This window comes from Gavialis gangeticus, unplaced genomic scaffold (assembly GCF_001723915.1).
Source record: "Gavialis gangeticus isolate Ggan-Ray unplaced genomic scaffold, GavGan_comp1, whole genome shotgun sequence".
NCBI classification, from domain to species: Eukaryota; Metazoa; Chordata; order Crocodylia; family Gavialidae; genus Gavialis; species Gavialis gangeticus.
The window spans coordinates 13,158,523-13,178,647 of record NW_017729011.1 but is presented as its reverse complement, the minus strand read 5'-3'; the positions used below and the strand labels follow the sequence as shown (position 1 = coordinate 13,178,647).

The 20,125-nt window shown below is 40.6% G+C and overlaps 1 protein-coding gene across 2 annotated transcripts in view; it reads left to right on the top strand.

Moving 5' to 3' along the window:
• CDK5RAP2 (CDK5 regulatory subunit associated protein 2) overlaps positions 1 to 19,288 on the top strand; it is a 123,810-nt gene extending 104,522 nt beyond the window's left edge. For both annotated transcript variants that reach the window (XM_019510521.1, XM_019510522.1), the window contains 10 exons: positions 2,860 to 2,976; positions 5,226 to 5,415; positions 5,628 to 5,749; positions 7,534 to 7,782; positions 9,181 to 9,261; positions 9,395 to 9,654; positions 11,817 to 11,963; positions 14,127 to 14,265; positions 18,248 to 18,294; positions 19,188 to 19,288. In XM_019510521.1, coding sequence (XP_019366066.1) covers positions 2,860 to 2,976; positions 5,226 to 5,415; positions 5,628 to 5,749; positions 7,534 to 7,782; positions 9,181 to 9,261; positions 9,395 to 9,654; positions 11,817 to 11,963; positions 14,127 to 14,265; positions 18,248 to 18,294; positions 19,188 to 19,247 — 1,412 coding nt within the window. In that variant the 3' untranslated portion in view covers positions 19,248 to 19,288. The remainder of the gene's footprint in view (positions 1 to 2,859; positions 2,977 to 5,225; positions 5,416 to 5,627; positions 5,750 to 7,533; positions 7,783 to 9,180; positions 9,262 to 9,394; positions 9,655 to 11,816; positions 11,964 to 14,126; positions 14,266 to 18,247; positions 18,295 to 19,187) is intronic.
• Positions 19,289 to 20,125: the final 837 nt, after the last annotated feature.

Here is a 20,125-nt window from a genome sequence, read left to right as displayed (position 1 = left end):
TGCTTTCAAGAATAATTTACGCTGATGGAAAGGTGTATAAAAGGCACCCATTTCATTCATGAAGTATTTACGCTGCTGGAAAGGCACACTGTTCTCTCATGAAATAACCACACTGAAACAGTTCCAACTCTTTTACAGCTTCATAAAGATTCTGGAAAGGGCATCCATTAATGCAGTGAAAGTATATTCTCTTTATAAACTGTCTTATGTCTTCCATCTGTCTTCCTGCTACTTTAGTAGATCTACCAATGCATGGATGGAAAATTTGGAGAGAAAAGGGAAAACTAGCTATGCATTACAACAAGCTCCTCTTCTTACTGTATTCTCTCAGCATTTTATATTTCTATTGCTTTCAAGATCTGTTTCATGTTTTGAAATAATAATGAAGCCCCTTTTGTCAAGGGTTTTTTTTCCCCACTAGATGTTTTGTGTATTAATTTTGAATTCAGATGTAAAACAAACTCTTGGCTGGAACTGCAATAGATGTTAGCCTTGGGGCTGTATTTTTTAAACAGATGTTTTTAAACTTTTTATTTAATATCCTTATTTTGTTTTCTTTAAAAACCGAGTTATAACATACTTAGTTGATGAGTGACAGTCAGTTAAATTAAGTTTATATCGAGTTGTTTATTCATGGGAATCTAATCCAGAGAATTACTCTAGTCTCTCTAGTAAATATTTTATGTGTGTGTAGACATATGCGTGCACACACGCACACAATTTTTTATTTTATTTGTAATATTTAGATCATCCTAAGTATGCAAAAGTCTCTGGGCTCCCAGCATCCTATAATTGATGGAGGTGCTGGTAATAACTGCATCATTAGCACTGAGCTGAAATTTGCACTAAAAGCAGAACTGAAATATTTTTCCGCTTGTTTCAAATGTTAGACTTCAAAATAAAATGTAACCTTTTAATTCTGTTTTTCCTAGGCTTTGAATGCTTGCTTTGCTCTTTCTATATATAAATAACAAAAGCAAGTGTTTTAACCCTTATATTACTGATTACATGCCATCACCCTCAGAGTACTTTTTTTGACTGAGAATAAATATTTGTAATATTTACTTTACTCTGGCTGCTGCTATTATAGTGCTCACACCCCATCAGTCACCTTACTGAACCCCTCTGTGGCTCTCCTTTTTGCATTCACTTTTACAACAGATGACACATTCATCAGAACAGCTGCAATCATAAGCACCGGTTCAGCACCTAAGTCAGGTAGCTGGGGTCCTGCACCTGTGCAGAGTGTAATTGAGGTCAGTGGGGCTTTGCATGGATGCAGAAGTTCACAGTATTGGGTCTGATGGCAGGATTGTGGCCTTGGTAACATCAGGGCTGCACAGTCCCTTACATAAGTTATATTCAAAAGCCCTTCAACAAAATTCTGGTAGCATAACCTGTCAAATAATGTGAGGCTGGGTGATGGGCTATAAATTATATTGTGATCGAGATGAGACCATCAAGCTCTGCCACTTCAAGTTGAATTGCTTTGTTAAAAATATGAAAGGCAAAAGCCCTTTGAGTTCACATAGCTACCTTGACTCTTTAACATATAGATAGTAAAATGCCATTAGTGCCAGGCTTCTAGTGCCTTTGAGTCTTTCAGTAATGACAAGAGTCACATATCATGCCACACTACATCCCAGTTAGGTAGTGGGTAAGAGCTTCAATTGGGATTACAGTAAAATGAGATTATTTAGAGAAAGTACAGCACATCAAATTGAATTGAATTGCTATAGCTGAAAGGCATCTACCTCATGCATTCAGCTAATTCTTTGCCAGGCAGTTATTTTTCTATTTATCAATTGAATAGTTGGCACCCGTTTCCTTGTCTTGATCTTTACTAAAATAGTAGATATTTGATCCACCATTCAATTAAAATATCTTTTAAATAGCGCTGTTAATTCCAGTGGACCCTGAAGTCATTTAGCAAGTGTAAACAGCAGTGCAGATTTTACACAAGCAGATAGCAGTTACTTCATTCATCACTGAAATGCAGCTTCTTGGAGGGTGGAACACAGCTACTTTAACAGTACACTGTAACACCGTGCATCAGTGTAGGCTAGACACTGAAGAACAGTATAGGCTGTTGAAACTTGTACATGGAAGTTAGGGACAGAATGAGTACCTGAATTTGAATTTGGTTGGGACATAAGATTAGTACTTCTGCTCATATGATAAGTGCCACAGGATCTCAGATGACCCAGAGTGGCCAGGGAAGAGCTCCGTTTTTAAGTGGATTCAAAGGACTGTAACAGCAGCACTGCAGTCCTCCACAGAAGCAAAAGCATCATCAACTGAATCATTTTCACAACTTCCAGCATCATCTACTGTAGGTTTTCCTTAATGACCTCTCCTGAAAAGAATAACCCAGGCAAATATAGAATCTCAGTGGCTCTCACCTAAGATGGTATGGACATATACAACCAAATTTGAGCAGAGGAGCTGTACTGGGATTTATCATGCAGTAAACCTTAGTACCATTTACACCTTTGTAAAAGTAGGACAGCCTCATGGAACACTACCAGTTCCTGCAGTTTGTTCTGCTCCCTTATCTGGTTGGTGGCCTGCTATATGTGACTTCTGTAGTTCAAAAAATCAAGTCTACCAAGGATCATTTAGCGATTTTGGTGACATTGGCAGAATGAGTGAGGTACTTGGGATGCAGAGTTTTTTGTTGGCTTGGAGTTTACCTGAATTGCCTTTCAGTCTGTAGTGGTAACCTTCAAAAATATATAGGGGATAAATATCTTTCATAACATGTTTTTCCGCATTGTTTAAATCGTTCGTGTCGGGAAAGTTTAATCTTTACTGACCTAGAGATGACTCATAAATCATATTTTATGTATATATTTATAGGTTCTGCAAACATTTTTATCCATGGCTCAGAGCAACATAATTCCCTGACTTCTGAAATTCATTTCCTGAGGAAGCAAAATCAGGTTTTGAATATAATGCTGGCAAAAGGATCCAGAGGTAAAGTTTCATAGTTTCATGGTTTCTAGGGTCGGAAGGGACCTGACCAGATCATCTAGTCCGACCCCCTGCCATGGCAGGAAGAGCACTGGGGTCAAATGAAACTTTGCTTTAAAGGAGCAGATTGTAATTCTGAAGGCACCTTTCGTTTTTATTCCAAATCTGAAAACAATAAAATATTTACAGTCCTTCCATCAAATTGTCTTTATGGATCTCTTCACTCCTGTAGTTCTGTGCCAAGTCAAAAACCCACACAATGGCTAATACTGGGTGAGGCATTGGAGTAGCGGTCCTGTTTTCTCTCTGCCTGCCCACAGCTTTCCTCTTGTGTCTTTGTTCATTTCCTCTCCCCTGTTTTTTGTGGATTCCTCTTTTCTTTTGTACTTATTTGTTCTTCCCTTCTAACTCTTTTTTGTTGTGCTTCCTTGCCGAGACCCTCTGTGTCTAAAACTGACCGAGGGAAATTGACTGCAATTGTTCAGTTTCCTTCTGAATGGACTTCTTCCCAGAGGGAGCTGACTGCACATGAAAACAGACTCATTCCCCAAAGGAATCTAGAGCACAGGGAAGCTTGGATAGCTCTACTCAGTTTCCCTCTTTAAGCTGATTAGACACAGAGAAAGGACCTGGAGCAATCACTTTTCTTTTGCAACTTTTTAGCTTGCCTGCCTCATCTTTGTGCTCGAGGCAGCAAAATACTCTTAATTCAGACCCCTCTGAACGAACTGCTCTTAAAAGCAGTTATGGTTAAACCTTAGGTCATAAGGTTCTGTCTGTTTGCAGAGCAGTGTTAGAACTATTGGTATAACAGAAGTACACAGGCACTTCCCTCATGTCATTTATTCTGTCATCTGATATAGGGGTTTTTGGTGTGTATCAGTTTATTCAAGGTTTTACTTTTTAGGCCAACATAAGATGCTTTTGTTTTGGTCTGTTGCCATGCGCAATATGTATATAATGTCAGGGCATGCTATGTGAGAAGCATGTCTAAAGGATGCCCATCAGAACAAGGCATTTGTTGCCTTTTATGTTTAAGACAGAGCCAGCCTCCTTTGAATTCATGGGTCTCTTCTTTATCCTAAGAATCAGACTACAGAAGGAAGGCTGCCTTTGGTCTTGAGTGCTTATCTGGTCAGTCTCAGCCTTTTCCTCTCCTCCTACAGTGTTAAATGAAGTCAAATTGTCACTTTCTAAATCATCTGTGAAGTAATTACACTATATTTTCAGTGCTGATCAAAAAGTTTCAGTCACACCACATACATGTATGAAAGGTTATCCCCACATACCATGGTGGAAATCAGCTCATTTTGATCTGGCTCTATATTTGTTTTCACCATGTTGTATTGATATTGTGTGTTTGTAATTTGCTTATGGCTCAGGTCAAAATACGTGCCATTCGATAGTTTTAACATTAACTAGACCAGTAAATGCCAATGTAGGCACTGGCTACAAGATTAGACCTCTTAGTCTCATGCTGCAATGAAATATCCATTGACTTTAATGGGAAGTATTCTAATCCTGTGACAAAAGGGAATAGGATCCATGCATTGGATTGGGACCCTTTTTCATAAACTTTCAACTTGGCTGTTTTGCTAAAAAGGAAGGGTTTCTAACTCTTGGGAGACAGAACGATTCCTCCTTCCTGTCTAACACTGATTTTCGATGAGAGCAACTGCTTCTAGTGACAATTCTTAATCAAGGAGCCAACCTGGAGAAGGCAGAGCATGTCAAGGAGAGGGATGAGTTAGCATGGTGCTGATGGCAGACAGGTAATACAGGGAAAGACAACATGCTTCATTTTTTAGTGGAGAGAATGGAGGGGAGGGGTTGTTATAGGGCATGTAGTAGCTTTACTCAAGCCCTTTCGTCCTTCCTTCCAAGACCAGTATAATACTCAATAAGAGTACTCAAGATAAATATACCTTCTTTGGAGCCTTACTGGAAGTAGCTAAGTAGTCCCTCTCCCACTGATTTCAACAGGAGGCTGAGGGTGTTTGACATATGACAGGTAGTGCTTAACTTCCCCTAGAAACGGGCCTTTTGTGTTTTGAGGGTTACAGAGGCATTGCATTCAAGGAAACTTATCTACCAAAAAGGCTTTAGAAAAATTTAAATAGGGCAATCACAAAATGCAGAAGAGCATCTTACTTCTGTTATTGCTCTGCCAGCTCTTAGAAAGCTGATGATGAGCAGCATAGCCTAAGTATGTTGTAGGTATTGCAAACACCTTGCATTTCTTCTGCTTTCAGATAAACAAAAGGAAAATGAAAAGTTGAGGGAGTCTCTCTCCAAGAAGAGTGCAGTCATTGAGCATCTCCACAAGGATTTTGACTGTGTGAAGGAAGAAAATGAAAGGCTGCAAAAACAGATCAGCAAAAAGGAAGGTGAAAACAGACATCTGACTCATGAGGTTTACAGCAGTCGCAATGAATTAAACAGGTATCAGTCCTGTCCCTGTTTAGACTTTCTCTTGGAGGAGTAAATAGTCAATATGACATGCAAGTGTTTGGCCATGGCCATTGACATTAATGAGCTGCATAGGTACCCTCAAGAAGAGAGAACATGGTGAAGGCAAGGGGGATTTGAGATTTTAAAGTACGGAATAAGTGAATTCACTACCTGTAATTTACCCATCCATTGGTACTTACCAGGTTGCAAACAGAACTGAATTCAAAACAGCACCAGCTGTGTGAGAATGACAAATTACTGCAGTCGCTCCGAATTGAACTCAAAGTGTATGAAAAGTTGGAGGAAGCCAGCAGAAGAAGGACAGGTATCAAGTGGGCAATTGTTTTTGTACTCTTTGTTGCTGCAGACCTTCTTTTCTCTATCTATGACCTTGTCAGGCTGCCTAAGGCAGGAGTCAGAGTGCGTCAGTGCTCCTTACTTCTATTTAGATGTCCAGTACTATCACAGGAACTAGGAGGGCAGTGATGCAAAGGAAGAATTACTTCTTAGTAGAGGTCAGCTTAGTGTGGTCAGCACAAGCACCAATCAATCACCACATCATTTCTGACCCTACAGTCAGTCAACCAGGATTTAGCTGGTCATGCCATTATTGGGCACTCCTCAACTGTTTTCGATCTGGACAGGGTCACTGTGCCTCAAACCTATACCAATGGGGCTTTCGCAATGACAACAAATGCCTTTATAGACAAGTTCAAACCATGTCCCACATTGTTGACTTGTGCCCAATTACAACTCTACCTGGTGGCCTTCAAGTTCTTCACACTGGTGATGACATTGCCTTGAGAAGGTTGAAACAATACGATGAAACCGCATATGCTAAATAAATAAAAGTAGAGGTATGGCTACACAGCAAATGAAGGATGCAATTGCAGCCTGAGTAGGCCATCCTTAAGGAAGCTTTAATCTAGGTAGCTTAGGTAACAGTATCAGTGAAGAAGCAGTGTCCTGTGTTGCAGTACAGGCCGTACCAGCCTGCTGGGAGTCTTAGTTATTTGGGCACCAGAAAATGGGCTACCACATTTTCACTGTTTGTGTTCCCTAAGCTAGCTGCAGTGTGCCTCCTTATGCTGAAGCCACCCTTCCTGAATGCAGAGTAGCTGTCAAGAGAGAGCTCCTACATGCTAACACCTCCTGCATGGTGTTAGAGAGCTGCCAGAAGTAGCCCCTTGAAATGTTTTATATACCTAAACTCTGGTCTCCTTGTGGATGGGGGGGGGAAGTAAAACTTACACGAGGGTTTTCTCCATTTCTCAGGAGTTTGAGAGAAACCAGACAGAATGACCACAACACAGGTAGGGTGGGGAGAGATAGGTAAAGCTGGATAACAGTCAGTCTTTATTGCATGCTTCCTTCAAAATCCAGAACATTTCCTAGCAAAAAACTGCTGATTCTTACTACATTATCTGTCGCCATCATCATTGTGTTAAAAGTCTTGATGTGACCAAGCGATAGAAGAAATATGGAGGGGGCGGATTTGGGATAGAGCTGAATCTCCTTGCAGAACGTGAAGTCTCCACATAATTGAAGGGTCAGAGTAATTGCCTTCTCAGGCCATTGCAAGCCCTTTCCCACTGCTTGAAGAACACTTTGGGATCTCATTGTGCAGGAATACAGGGAGTGCTTTGTGTACTGCTTCCCCTTATGAAAGGAAGAACTGAACCCTCAGGTTTTCTCAGGTTGGTTTCTCTAGTTGCCAGGTGATCACAGTTCTCTTTTTGCCTTGTGAAATTATACTTTCTGTAGTACTCCAGCCCTTGTCCTCTCTCCAAGATTACCTGCTTCTTTTTCTTCCCCTAGACTGTGCACTTCAGATTTTGTAAATCCTTTTCATTCTACTCTCTTATAATTTTGTTTTTGGCATGCAACTTATTAGCTTTTATGGACGAAGTGAAAAATAATTTTCAGCTCTTTAAATCTTTTGAGGGTAGACGCAATTAAGACTTGCTTTTTTTGTCAACCCATTATCTTAATACTGTTTGTAGTTAATTCTTAATATTGAGGATAAAGCTGGCTATAATTTACTTGTTCAGCATTCTTATAATGGTTAACATTATTTTAATTGTTAAAGATGTTAAGTGTTTTTCTCAGATCCTGGACATGATGCTTCAGAAGAATTCCGAAAAGATCAAAATAATCCACTTGACTTACATGAACTATTGACTGAAATACAGAGTTTGCGAGTGCAGCTTGAAAGAAGCATAGAGACGAACAAGACTTTGCATGAAAAATTAGAGGAGCAGCTTTCAAAAGAAAAGAGAGAGGAAGTGGGCTCAGTGTCAGCTGTGAATATCAACTACCTGTTCAAACACGAATCGCAGCATTGTACAGGAATGAATGGTAGTGTGCAGTATGTGCTTTTATAACACTCCAAAAAGTGGTGCCCTGTTCTTTAAAGATGCCTCCCTTTTTCCTGATGCCACACATGATATCAGCTGTGTGATTGGGAGCTGCCTGCAGCCTTTCAAATCCCTTCCCTATTAGAGTTATTAGTTCATGCGGAGGTGAAATGCACGCCACACTTTCTCAGAGCCTCTAACTGTGATTTCCTTTTGATCTGAGCAAAAGGTTTGCAGACAGTTGGAATGGAAAGATGGCCAGGTTAAGTTGTCATAAATTTTGCTTACCTGGAAGTTCTCAATTTAATGCTCAACTATAGGACATTTGTTAGAGGTGACTGCATTACTCAAGAACAATCAGTAAGTGCACTGGGTGATCTTTGTATAGATCACTTGCCCCCTTTATGCTGTTCAGAAATATCTTTATTTGCATCATTATTAAATCACTAGCAAATCAAGGGGCCATGAATCCACATTTCTTCTCCCTGGGCCCACATAAATGCCCTGGCACATCATATCAAATAGCCTGTGCTGATCAGTGGGTTGTTGTGGAGGCCTTGAAGCACAATATACCACAATGGGAGCTTCATTCCTCCTTCCCCCATGTGGACCCATCTACCACAACTTGACTTGTGTTTTATATAAGATATTTACTCAAACAGTGCAAATTCTGTTCCACTTGATGGAGAAGGAAGTGCCTGAATGCAGCAGAATCATACCATGGTCTATACGCTGTTTGGGTTGCTGTTTTTTTCCATGCATTCATTACCCCATGACTAGATTACCATAATATATTCTACATTTTGCAGCGCCGACTTGGGGACAGTTAGAAGTGTAAGCTGGTTTATTTGGGCAATATTGGGTCTTACGTGAGGAGCATATAATATTGACACTCCAAGCATTGTGTTGGCTCCTGTAGGTTTCTGGGTGGAATGTAGGTGCTGGTCTTGATCTATACTACCCCAAATGGTAAAGGACCTGATTACTTGATACACCATTTCCTTCCTGCTGACATACTGCCAGAGCTGTTGAGATTGGAAGGGTGGGAGTGGGGAGGGATTAGGTTGCTTGGTTATGGACATGTAATGCTCTGAAGGCTCCTTGGTGTGCTAAGACCTAAATTTGTTAGCTTTCAAGGAGATTTTTTCCAGCGGTGAATAGATTTGGTAGGTACTCAGAATTATGGCTATGTACTAGAAAAGTGTAGGAATACCTGGCTTCCAGAGAGCTGGCCCTGATTTATAGGGAGTCCCTTTGTTGCTATACTGTGAAATCTGTGAAGCGAAGACATGCAGAAGTAAGGTCAGGGAGATCTTTCAGTAAAAAAAAAAAAAAAATAAATAGTATGATGCCATCTTACTGATTAGTTGGGTTTTTTTCTTCTGTTTTGGGCATGTAGAAGTTGGTCAGACATTCCCTGCAGCAGACAATAATATATGCGAGTTACAGAAGCATGGACATTACACATCAATGAAAGCAGGTATATCTAAGGACAAGAATGTTTTAACGCCCATATCCTAGGGTTGCTGTTTGAGATACGTATGTGTATGTTATTTTTTTACACGTTGAAAGGATCTGGCTTTAAAAATCAAGTGCAACTTTTTCTACCTTAGACACCCAACTAACATGTAAGGAAGATGTAGACAACTCTTCACAGTGCAGCAGCATCTCCTCTACTGGTACGTCATGCACTCCCCGCCTTGTGCCTGGCCATCGTATGTGGGCAGACAAAAATGGACGCCATATCCTTGGCTTGATTGAGGATTACAATGCCCTACGGAAGCAGATCTCAGAAGGGCAAAAGCTGCTATCAGAAATGGAGGGTCCTTTGATAGAGATCACTAGTATGAAACATGTGGAGCCTGGAGTAAAGGTAAGCAGTGAGAATGGTTAGAGGGCAATGAATCTTCTTAATATGTATGGTTTAGATGAGGGGTTGTCAACCGGGGGTATGTGGGAAGGCCCTAAGGGTTACGCGTGGGCGGGGACGGAGTGCCACCACCCCACGCCGCCGCCTCCCAGGAGCAGGGCTGGTGGAAGGGCTAGGGCAGTGGCGCCCCTCTGCGGGCCATGCAGGCGCTGGCTGGCTGGCCGGCCAGGGGCAGGGCAGGGGGTGGAGAAGCTGAGTGCAGCGGCTGCCACCCACCACCCCACGTTGCCACCACTCCCCATCCAGCTGTGCACCAGCACCCCCACCCCTGCCCCATTCTGTGTCCAGCCACTGGGGGTACACCTATTAAAAAAGGTTGACAACCCCTGGTTTAGATAAACAAGGGAACAAGGAAATGGTGTGACTTTGCCGAAGTACCTCAGCCTTGACAAGCTGGGGCTTTTCTGAGCACAGCTAGTTAATACGATGTGGGCAAATCAACTAATGCTAGTCCTAGAATGCACAGTCTCATTTTTATTCATGACTTTAACTGAGGGAAACTGCTTTTATTAGGGGAATTTGTGACTAGAATTTTGGAAACTTAAAGATGTCATAATTAAAAGAGGGAGAAATTATATATCAGTAATGCCTCTCTGTAAAATAAGGTATTCTGTAATTGTAATGCTTGTTTTGGGATAAACTCAGAAAATTAAGCTGAAGTTCACCTTGAAAAATCCAGGCCTGCTAGGGGAAAGGAAATGCACAACTAAAGCATCCCATTAACTTTTGTCCTGTCTTACAGAAACACCAGGCAAAAGCCACACAGTTATGATTGATGTGTAGTAGTGGTGCCTGTCCCAGTTTATATTCATTTTAAAGACATTTATTTAAAGAAACAGTATCTTATTTCCTATTGTTCTCCTTCCTCGTGTTCTCCATATATATTTTTGCAAGTGACACGAGCAAGGGGAACAATGGGAAATAAGATAATATATATACTGGATAGCAGCAGGTAGTCTTTCTATGCAGAATCTTCCACCCAGTTCATACCAATTACTGGATACAGTCAGTAGTCTGGCAGTATTTTTGTGGGGGGTGGAGGAGGTGAGATCATTATACTATAAAAGTTATAGAAAAATCTCCGTTGGTCTTTAAAAATAGGAGAAGATAATTGCATTTTAAAATTTACAGTGCTACTCTTTACCTGTTTTATAATTGGCAAAGCTATTGAATATGGAGCCCCCATAGCAATTCTTGGGGGTGGGGAGGGAAACAGCATTGTTTTGTGACAGTGATGCCTTCCTGATACTCCAGGCTCTCTGAAGTAGCTTCCATTTTCAGATGACCTAGTTAAGATACTAGTGATGATTGAAGAAGTAATCTCCCAGCAAGATTATAACTTGTTTTGTTGGTGTAAAGATAAAAGCAATACATTTCACAATTTGTAGTCTACTACCAAGCTTTACATTCCTGTAGTTTCAAACTACTTAGCAAAAGGGGTATTTCACATGATGAGAGGCTTCTTGTTAGATAACAATGCTAAATAAGCATTCAGATGGCATGTTGAATTGGGGCAGGCAGAGCAAATGCTTTTCTCCCACTCCCCCACCATCACCATCACTTTGGTAATTCATTTGCTCCCTATGCATTCTTTCCTTTCTTTCTCTCCTTTATTTCACATTTATGCAATTTCTTCAATTTGGTTTTCTCATCTGTCAGCAGAGGAAAACATTTTATATGTGCCCTGATAGTTATTTTAGCATTAAATGGAACAGTTTAAGGGGTCTGCTAAGGAAGAAACATCTATATTGCTTAAATTGATGTCTGGAGTCATTTGACTTTCAAATAGCATGCCATGAAATGCAAATGGAGAAAGAAGAGAGTTGCCAAGTATTTCCATGTGGCATAGCAGGTACAGTAAATGTAACCCATTATTAATCACTGTTATTGATTAGGATAATCCCCCAACCCCAAGTTTCTTGAATAATGTATAATTCAGCAGGTTTTCTAAACTAATAAATTAGTTTTTCCTGGCACACACTAGCCTAGTTCATTGTATTAAACATGAAATTCTTATCAAGGAAATTTATAATGTTAATTAAGGCTTACTTTTTCATACTGTCTTTCAGATAAAATATAACATGTTTTCTGATCTTGCAATATAGGTTCCAGCCCAGACATCACTGAATAGCTTTTCTGCAAATATTCACACGGTACAGCAGATTTTAGAAGAGGCTGCACGTTTATTGAAGCTTCTCTGGAGAGTTTCTCTTCCCATGAAAGTTGTCCACAGTACTGCTCACTACAGTCAGGTACTAGGTTTTTGGGGGGTGGAGTTGAAAGCAGTGAAAAGTTTAAAGGTGTGTTCTGAAACAAACACTTGCCCTGCACATTCTTTTGTTGGCTATCTCAGTCTTTTGAAGGTTGTGAACCAAAATGGGCAAACTTTAGGCCGTAGCTACCTTCACTTTTAGATGGCTTTAGTCCCTGAAGACCAAGACCACAAAAAGACCAAATGTGAGGCAGTCTGCTGTCTCAGTCACTATCACTGCATGCTGGGCCCTCTAGTAACCAGGGGTTCATCTGTGTATTAAAGATACAAGCTATAATGTATTCCATAATATCTCTGAGATCTAGGCAAGTACTCAATGTAGACTTCAACTAGTTCGTGTTTGGACTTTTCATTATACAAACATGGTCAGTCTGATTGCGTCTAAAACAGTAATAAAAAAAAAGTCTTATTGTCTGTTGGCAACCAGCAGCTTGTCTCATGGCTTTCATATAGTCACGGGACTACATTTCACCTTCACTGCTTTGACACCTTAGCTATGAAATGAGATATCTTTTAAAAGAGCAACAGAAACCCAAGACGAGTTTTATAACATTTTAACTAAAAATGCATTGCACTATGCAAATGAACTGATATAAACAGAATGAAGAATGAATTACCTATACTGTCATCCTACCACCACTCAACAATGAGTTGTTTAAAACTGTGGCTTTAGAATAAATCTACATCTTTTTTTTTTTTTTTGCTATTGAGGTATTTTTGTGTGTTTTTCAGGGAAACAATATTACTAAAATTAAAATGTGTTGGATGGTAAAAGGACATTTTATATACCATTTTAATAATATTCTTTTGTTAAAATATTCTTTTGCTAAAATGTATCTGTAAATGAATGAAAGGTATTAACTCTGCTCCCCAGCAGAAATCACTTGTGTTGTGATCCTGTACTTAGAGAAAGCTGTGAGCTGGTGCTGTTTTTAAATGAGTTTAAATGCTGTTTTTCTACATAGACACCTATGTATAGGTAATCAGTGTGTATTGCGAGCATTCGCAAAAGGTACAGGCTCCCATACGTCTTCTGATCAGTAGTGTTACATAGTAATTACATTTGGGGCATTGTTTGTTGAAATAAAACATTTACCTAAAGAGAACAGATTTTAAACAGATTGCAATAAAACTGCCCTGTCCCTTCCAGATTCTCTGATTTAAAGGACACTACCTGTAAAGGAACATAGTTATACAGAAGTTCTGAAGCTGTGGTCTGTGGACTGCTTGTAGTCCTTGAGCACTTTTGGGCCCCAGGGTAATGGCTGTCCTTATGATTTCCAGTTGAGAAGAAAAGAAATTATAGGATGGGTAGATTAAATAAAAAAATAGATGACTAAAAATACACCAATACTTCATAGTGTTAGTTTCCATGTATGTAACTGCTGTAGCTGCTTCTGGGATATTTTGTAATCAAAAGGCAGGTGGCCAGTACAACTGAAATTGGGAGATAGTCCCTTAAAAAGTTGTCAACATTATGAGGAAGTCTGAGGCCTGTTGCATTAGCCCAAGTGCATCAAACTTATCTGACCCTGTGGTCAGAATGAGGGGCATGGGACCCATCTGCATGACAGATCAGGCCCACAGGCTGGCCTCAGATGCTGAAGCCAGGGCACAGGGCTTGTCTGGCACAGGCACCTCATGCATCATGTCCCCTGGACCAGGGCTTCATGCAGCACATGCTGACCCTGGTCTGGGACTTATGTGCAGAGCTAGCATGGAGTCCATGCTGCATTGACCAGCCCTGGGCCCTGATTCTGCATGGGTGAGTTTGCGGGTCTGATCTGGACCAGCCCTGGAGCCAGCACACAACTGGTCTGGTGCCGGCACCGTATGCAGTGCGCATTCTGGACCAGCTCCTTGTGTTACATGCAGTACCTGCAGTGCTGGGTCCAGCCCCACATGCTGCATGCAGCGCTCACCAGGTTGGCTTCACCTGCTGCATGCTGGGGCCAGCATGTGCTACATGGGACACGTGGAGTCAGTCTGAGCCTTACAGGCCAGATCCTAGGACTCCACAGGCCGGATCTGGCCTTGTGAGCCACATCTTCGACACCCATGTATTAAACTGCTTGGCAACTGACTAATATCGACTGTAGTTTATATAATGATTCTAAAGTAGTGTTTTCTTAATTCAATTCAGGATGAAGGAATGAAAGCAGAAATACTTAGACTCCGTAAGAAACTGTCTGAGCAGGAGAAGAAGTTACACAGTATGGTGAAACGTTTGCACTCTACAAACCAACTGAAGGAGAACATGGAGAAAGTCATCATTGATCAATGTTAGTGAATATTTATTATTTGCTTCTGAGTTTCCATCTTTCCTGTAGCAAATGGCTAACTAGCTGAAATGAAAGGAAAATACTATCTTGGTAGCCACTTTGGAACGTTCTCAGTAATTATTATTAAATACTTCATAGAACCCAAACTATATGGAATATAAAGCTGGAAGCTTAGTTCAAAGAAGAAATTCACCCCAATGCATAAAGCTTGGTTATGTGTTCTGCATCGGATAAAAAGAAAAGCAGTATGAAGGGATGCATGCAGGTCATGTGCTACAATTTGAAATTGCATTGGTATTATAGTGATCCTTCTTCACTAATCTGTTGAGTTATTGCATTTATATTATTACAGTCTGATACAAGTTTCCTATCCTGCAAGTGTTGCTCACTGTGGAGAAGTGTTTTTTTCAGGAGATATCAGAACTTTGCCACTACTCCTTTCAAAACTGTGATTTTGCCTCAATCCTAGTTTAACCTGAGATTAGGCATTTAGAGTTCCTGATGCATGTTTGCTACACACATATCACACAACAGCTGTGATAACTGACTATGCAGGAGCATCACAGGGCGATATGCCAAGTCTCTGGAACAAATTGGAAGAATGCAGAAGAACTGACGGGGTTCAGTAGCATATAGGCAAAGGAAGGTTACTAATAGACATGGCTGCTTGGATAGGAAAAACTGGGGCAAGCGAAATTTCATATCACAGCATAACAGCCATATCCAGAGCATTACAAGAAACATGAAGTCACCTGATTTAATTGTCTGTGGCTTCTGAAAATTGGTCACAGTGTGTATTCTGCAGTTATAACAAATAAATGCTGTCAAGTACAAAACTGAGCAACTGTAACTATTACACAAGTGCAACAGCCATTGAGGAAATCTGCCTGTGTTGGAAGCGTTGCACAGCAGCCAGCTGGCAACTTCCAGTAGGCACAGTCTTCATCCGGCACCACTTAGCTTGTGCGTTATTTGAAGCTTTCAAATGCCGTGCCGCAGCACACACTACCTGAGTCTTACTTATTCTTTTCCTTTCTTTTGTGGTTAACCTCCTCCTCCTTCCTGTCCCCTGCTGTCCTCCCACTTTTCTTTCCTTCCTCTGTCAGTTAACAGCAGTAATTAGACTGCAAGAAAAGCCAGTGGTCTCATTCTGCTCATCCTTTTGAAAATAGTGGGGTGTCTACAACTTGCCTCTTGTTCGCAAAGCCTCTTTACTCCAAAAGGATGAGGTCAGCACTAGTGGCTTCTCTTTTGGCACCTCTTACTGATTGGCAAAGATGGAGGCAACAGGGCAAGGAGAGAGAGACAGAGAAACTATTGGCGGCTTAAGGAAATGGCAGCTCCTTGGTGTGCACACTAATGCTTTTATCTGGTGCAGCTACCAAATGATACATTTACAACCAATTCCACTGGATTTTTTTTAAATTAAAGGGATTTGAATGTCATCTACCCATGACGTGATTGGTGAGGAACCTGCCTTGTCCCAAGTTATATTTTAGTGGAAGCAGTCAGTTTTCACCTTAACCATTTGATAAAATGAATTAGAAAATGTTTATCTTCTAGCTGTCCTAGACGAGACGAATGCAACCTTTCAGGACCTACTTTATTCAGCTCAAGAATGAAGCACTCCCCTTCCCTTCCTTTCCCAAGTGCTGTAGCACTGCACATTTTGGTGCACCGTGGGAGGATTTGTTCACCTTCCTCTGAAATGCTTTACATTAACTTCCATTGAAGACTGAACTGGATGACTCACTGGCCTGTTCCAGCAAGGCATTTATGTTCTTATGAGTAATTAATCTAGAATTTTTAAATGTTACCCATTATGTAAGCTAAATGTACATTGAAATGGCCTTACATAAATGCCACAAGTTACTTAAGTCATTGAAATGAAACACATGGTGATGTTTCTGTATTCTAAAATCTAAAATATATATTTTAAAAAAGGTTACCTGTGTTTTGCCTGCAATTCAGCATTTATACAGTTTGTAGTCCTGTCCAATCGGAATCATCTTAACGAACGACTTTAAAGTTGGTTTTTATTCTGCTAAATCCAAGCTTCTGTTTTGTTCAAGTTTTAAAGTTCAGTTGCTCAGTCCTTTCTGAAATCAGAGCTACTTTGTCTGGTTAAAAGGGCAATTTCAGTGGTTTGTGCAGGTTATAAAGCAGTGAAGCATTTGCCTTTGAGAGAATTGCCTCCTTGTCCCTCTTAAGTCCCCTCTCCCACATATACACGCAGAGGGAACTCACATACTGTTCTGAATTAGGTCCTGATAAAATGAAGCTGGCATATTCTGAAGTCTCCTGATACAAAATGCTGCCTGGCTAGTAGCAGAGTCACTATTAGTTTCATATTCTCTACATTCTGCCCATGTACTGAATTTAATATTTTTGATTTAGAAAAATGTAGTTTTGTCAGGTAAAATGAATTTACTAACAGAGTGCTTTATGAACAGAGAGCTCTCTCTTACACAAAAAGATCTAGATACAATTTTCTGTAAGTTTCATTGATTATGGGAATTATGGATGTCAGGTTACCTTTGCCTTTAAGAGCAATTTCACAAACGTTTCTAAATTGCATCTCTACAGAAATTCCTGACCATGCATACAACAAGATAGGTGAATCATAGGAAGCTGTTAAATTGTATCATCATGCTTATACTTCCCTTTATTATTATTGTTGTGGATTCCCCCCCTCCTTTCTGCTTGTAACAAACCACAGGGATTGAGTGGGTGACCTTACTTTCCATCTCATCTTCCAGTCCAAATTTCTTTGAGCTGGCCAGCTACGCTAGGGGGTACATAGGCCATTATTCTTATTGCTTGAGCTTCCTAAATACGTTTAGAGACACAGCTAGGAACTTTCCTTGGGCTCAATCTTTGTTGCGCATTCTTAAGGCAACACAACTCAGTGCTGATAAACCTCATCTAAACATGTAACAATGCAGTGCCAAATTGCTGTAATCTGCTAGGGGTATAATTATCTCATGACAGCTATACCCTTGGAATTGTTGGGTTCTTATTATTGTAATGAAAAATGTTTATTATGGCTAAATTGTTTATTTTTTGAGACTGGAATATTAAATTGCTACTTGTGAACGTTATTTTTCAGCTGTTACCGAGCTGACACAGATTAGAGAATCGCAGTTTAACTTGACATTTCTAAAGATCAGTTCTATATAGACCCCTCCCTCATGCTTTCCCTCCTAGCTCTCGGGTCTTGTTCTCTTGCTACAGAAGCCGACTAGTCGGCGTAACGAGAAAACTTGGAACCCTTAAGAATAAGCCACTTGCATGATTTCTCTAGAGGGTATGCAGGCTGTTACAATTTTGAAGTACTGGTTCAATCCTGCTGGAAGAGCTGGCTAACTTGTATTGCTACCTGTGATTTTAGTTAGACTGTCGATTCCCCTTAAATTCTTCCATTCACTTCCTTGGGAAAGAGGGTCCGTGTCATGTAAAGAACTATGCATATTTGTGGTAGTACATAATAAACCATGTAAATACAGTTGTGGAGTTAGGCCTCTCTGTATTTTAGGCCTTGTTATGGGAAGAATATTTGTTGTCTATATATTTGTATGTAAAAGGTAGAACAGCGTTGTGGACTGAGCATGGGCTTGGGCAATAGAAAATTATGAGTTCCAGTTGTGGCACGGCCGCTGATTTGCCCTGAGTCTCGAGCAAGCCTTTCAGCTTTCTGGAGCTGTTTTTCCATCTGTTAAGGTATAGGAGTAGTCTGTAGGTGTACTGCACTGTATCTTGAAAGCATGGCAGTCTTCTGGGATAAGGTGAAAAGTTGAAGTCATGAGGATAATGGTGGATTATTAGCTTTGATAGGCTGAGTGATGGGAAGATTGTTAAAGTTATCTGTTATTGTAGATTTTGGTGTCTTTTATTTAATGTTTGCACACAGCATGTCTAATTAAATAGAAAGAAATAAAACTGCTAAGTACTGTTCTGTCTAATCTGTGGCTTGTCTTTGCAGTGGCTTTAACCCATGATGTTTTAAAGAAGGCTAGAGGAAACCTAGAAGTAAGTAAAATCTTTAGTTACATTAAGTGCTGTGTGGCACACATCCTTATGCTTTAGTAAGTCTGTTTGCTGGAAATCTATATTGCTGTGTTAATATAGCTTGCAGCATTGCCATCATTTATGTTTGGTTTGTATTTCTCACTGGCAAGGGAATAGTTACACCCAGTTATTAAGATAAATATTACTAAATATTAAAGGTTTAAATTCTATGTTAGAATTAGGATTTAATGACTGGGTAAGTGGCTCAACCCCATCCTCACTCCTTGTGCCTTCCATTTTTTAGTACGCATCTTCTTCTTCCTCACTGATTATTTCATGTTCAACAGAAAGGCATAATCTAGTAGTTTATCATCTGGCTCTGTGCCTCCAAGATTCTAATTCAGTGCTAGTTTATTGGGTACATCTTATTAATTGGCTTTTTAAAAATTATAGCCCTGCTGGGCAAAGCTTCTGCAAACAGGCCTTTGCTAATGCAGGGTTTCTAGCATCAGTTTCTAGACATTCTCCTTTCAGAACTTATTTTTTCCAAGAACGTTTAGATTTAACTTCCTGAGATCCATGACATGCTTGCTGTCACCTTTCCCCACCCTTCCTCTCACATCTCCTATTGCTTTTCCCTTTCAGTTCTCTTCCATGCATGCTTCCTCTGTAAGCCTCAACACCAGCAAGTTCTCAAACTCATCCTTATCTAGGTACAGCACTGATTCATTCTTGTCCAAGTTACAGTCTGACTGTGCAAAAAGATCTTTACTCCCATAGGAAGTAAAGTTGTGTTCAGCGTATCACCGTGCTGGAGTTAAGGCCCATCTTGCCGAACTTGTTGCAGGATCAAGGCTTTGATCTGTTATAAGTGCTGCAGCAGCATAGTAAATAACTATGTCTTTTCTTAACAGATTCAGCCAGATGAAAATCAAAAAGCAGCTTCGCACACCAACAAAAAAAGGATTCTGTGAAGGAGACAGTTCCACTAATAAAGACCATCCCCTTATGCGATCACTGTTTTTGTTTCTTTATGGCTTAGCGTGTATGTGGGTGTAAAAGGTTCTTCCAGCTCTTGTAGTGCTGTCAGCCTTTGATGAAAACAAGCTATTGGGAAATAACTTATTTGACACTTTCTATCATGTAAAGAAGTTTTTTAATATTTATTACACATGTGGGGTACTGGAGGTGTTGAAGAAAAAATTTGGAAAAGTTTTAAAACTGTTCTTGTCTTAACTTTATCTTTCTGTTTGTTATGCTGGAGTCTTTGTGGTTGTTGGGGTTTTTTTTTTATTTTTTAAGTCAAGCTTAGTCACAAAACCTAACCCACAAAACAGGCCTGTGAGGCAGGAGTACAGAGTGCTGGGCACATGGAGCCCATCCTTGCCTCTGCTTGCTGAGTCAAACAAAGCTCTAAATACAGGAGTGTGTTGTCTCAGAGGTCTGCCCGTTGGGCTGCAAAGAAAGTTAGGCACGGGGCCACCGCATGGGGTAGCTTCAGTCATAGGCTCCAAATCCCAGTTCAGCCTCGTGAAGGCCAGTAATACTATTTTTAAGGAATTCCACTTGAATGCTGCTTTCCAGGGAGCTGCTTGATCTCCAGTCATGACAGCAATTCCAGGAGGAGCGTGGAGCAGCATGACGTCTCACTTACCCTTAGTAAGGGCCTTCATGGCAGGAAGGAAAAATACCCGTGGGGAGCTTGTGAATTGCCACTGAATTCAAGGGAAGGTTGGTCCTTGCCACTCACAGGGGAGGTCATGGCTGCCCTCAATAGAGCAGAGAGATGAAGTGGGGCTGGAAGGGCAGCATGTCCCCCCCAGGTCTGTTCCTGGGCAGAAGTAAATCAGCC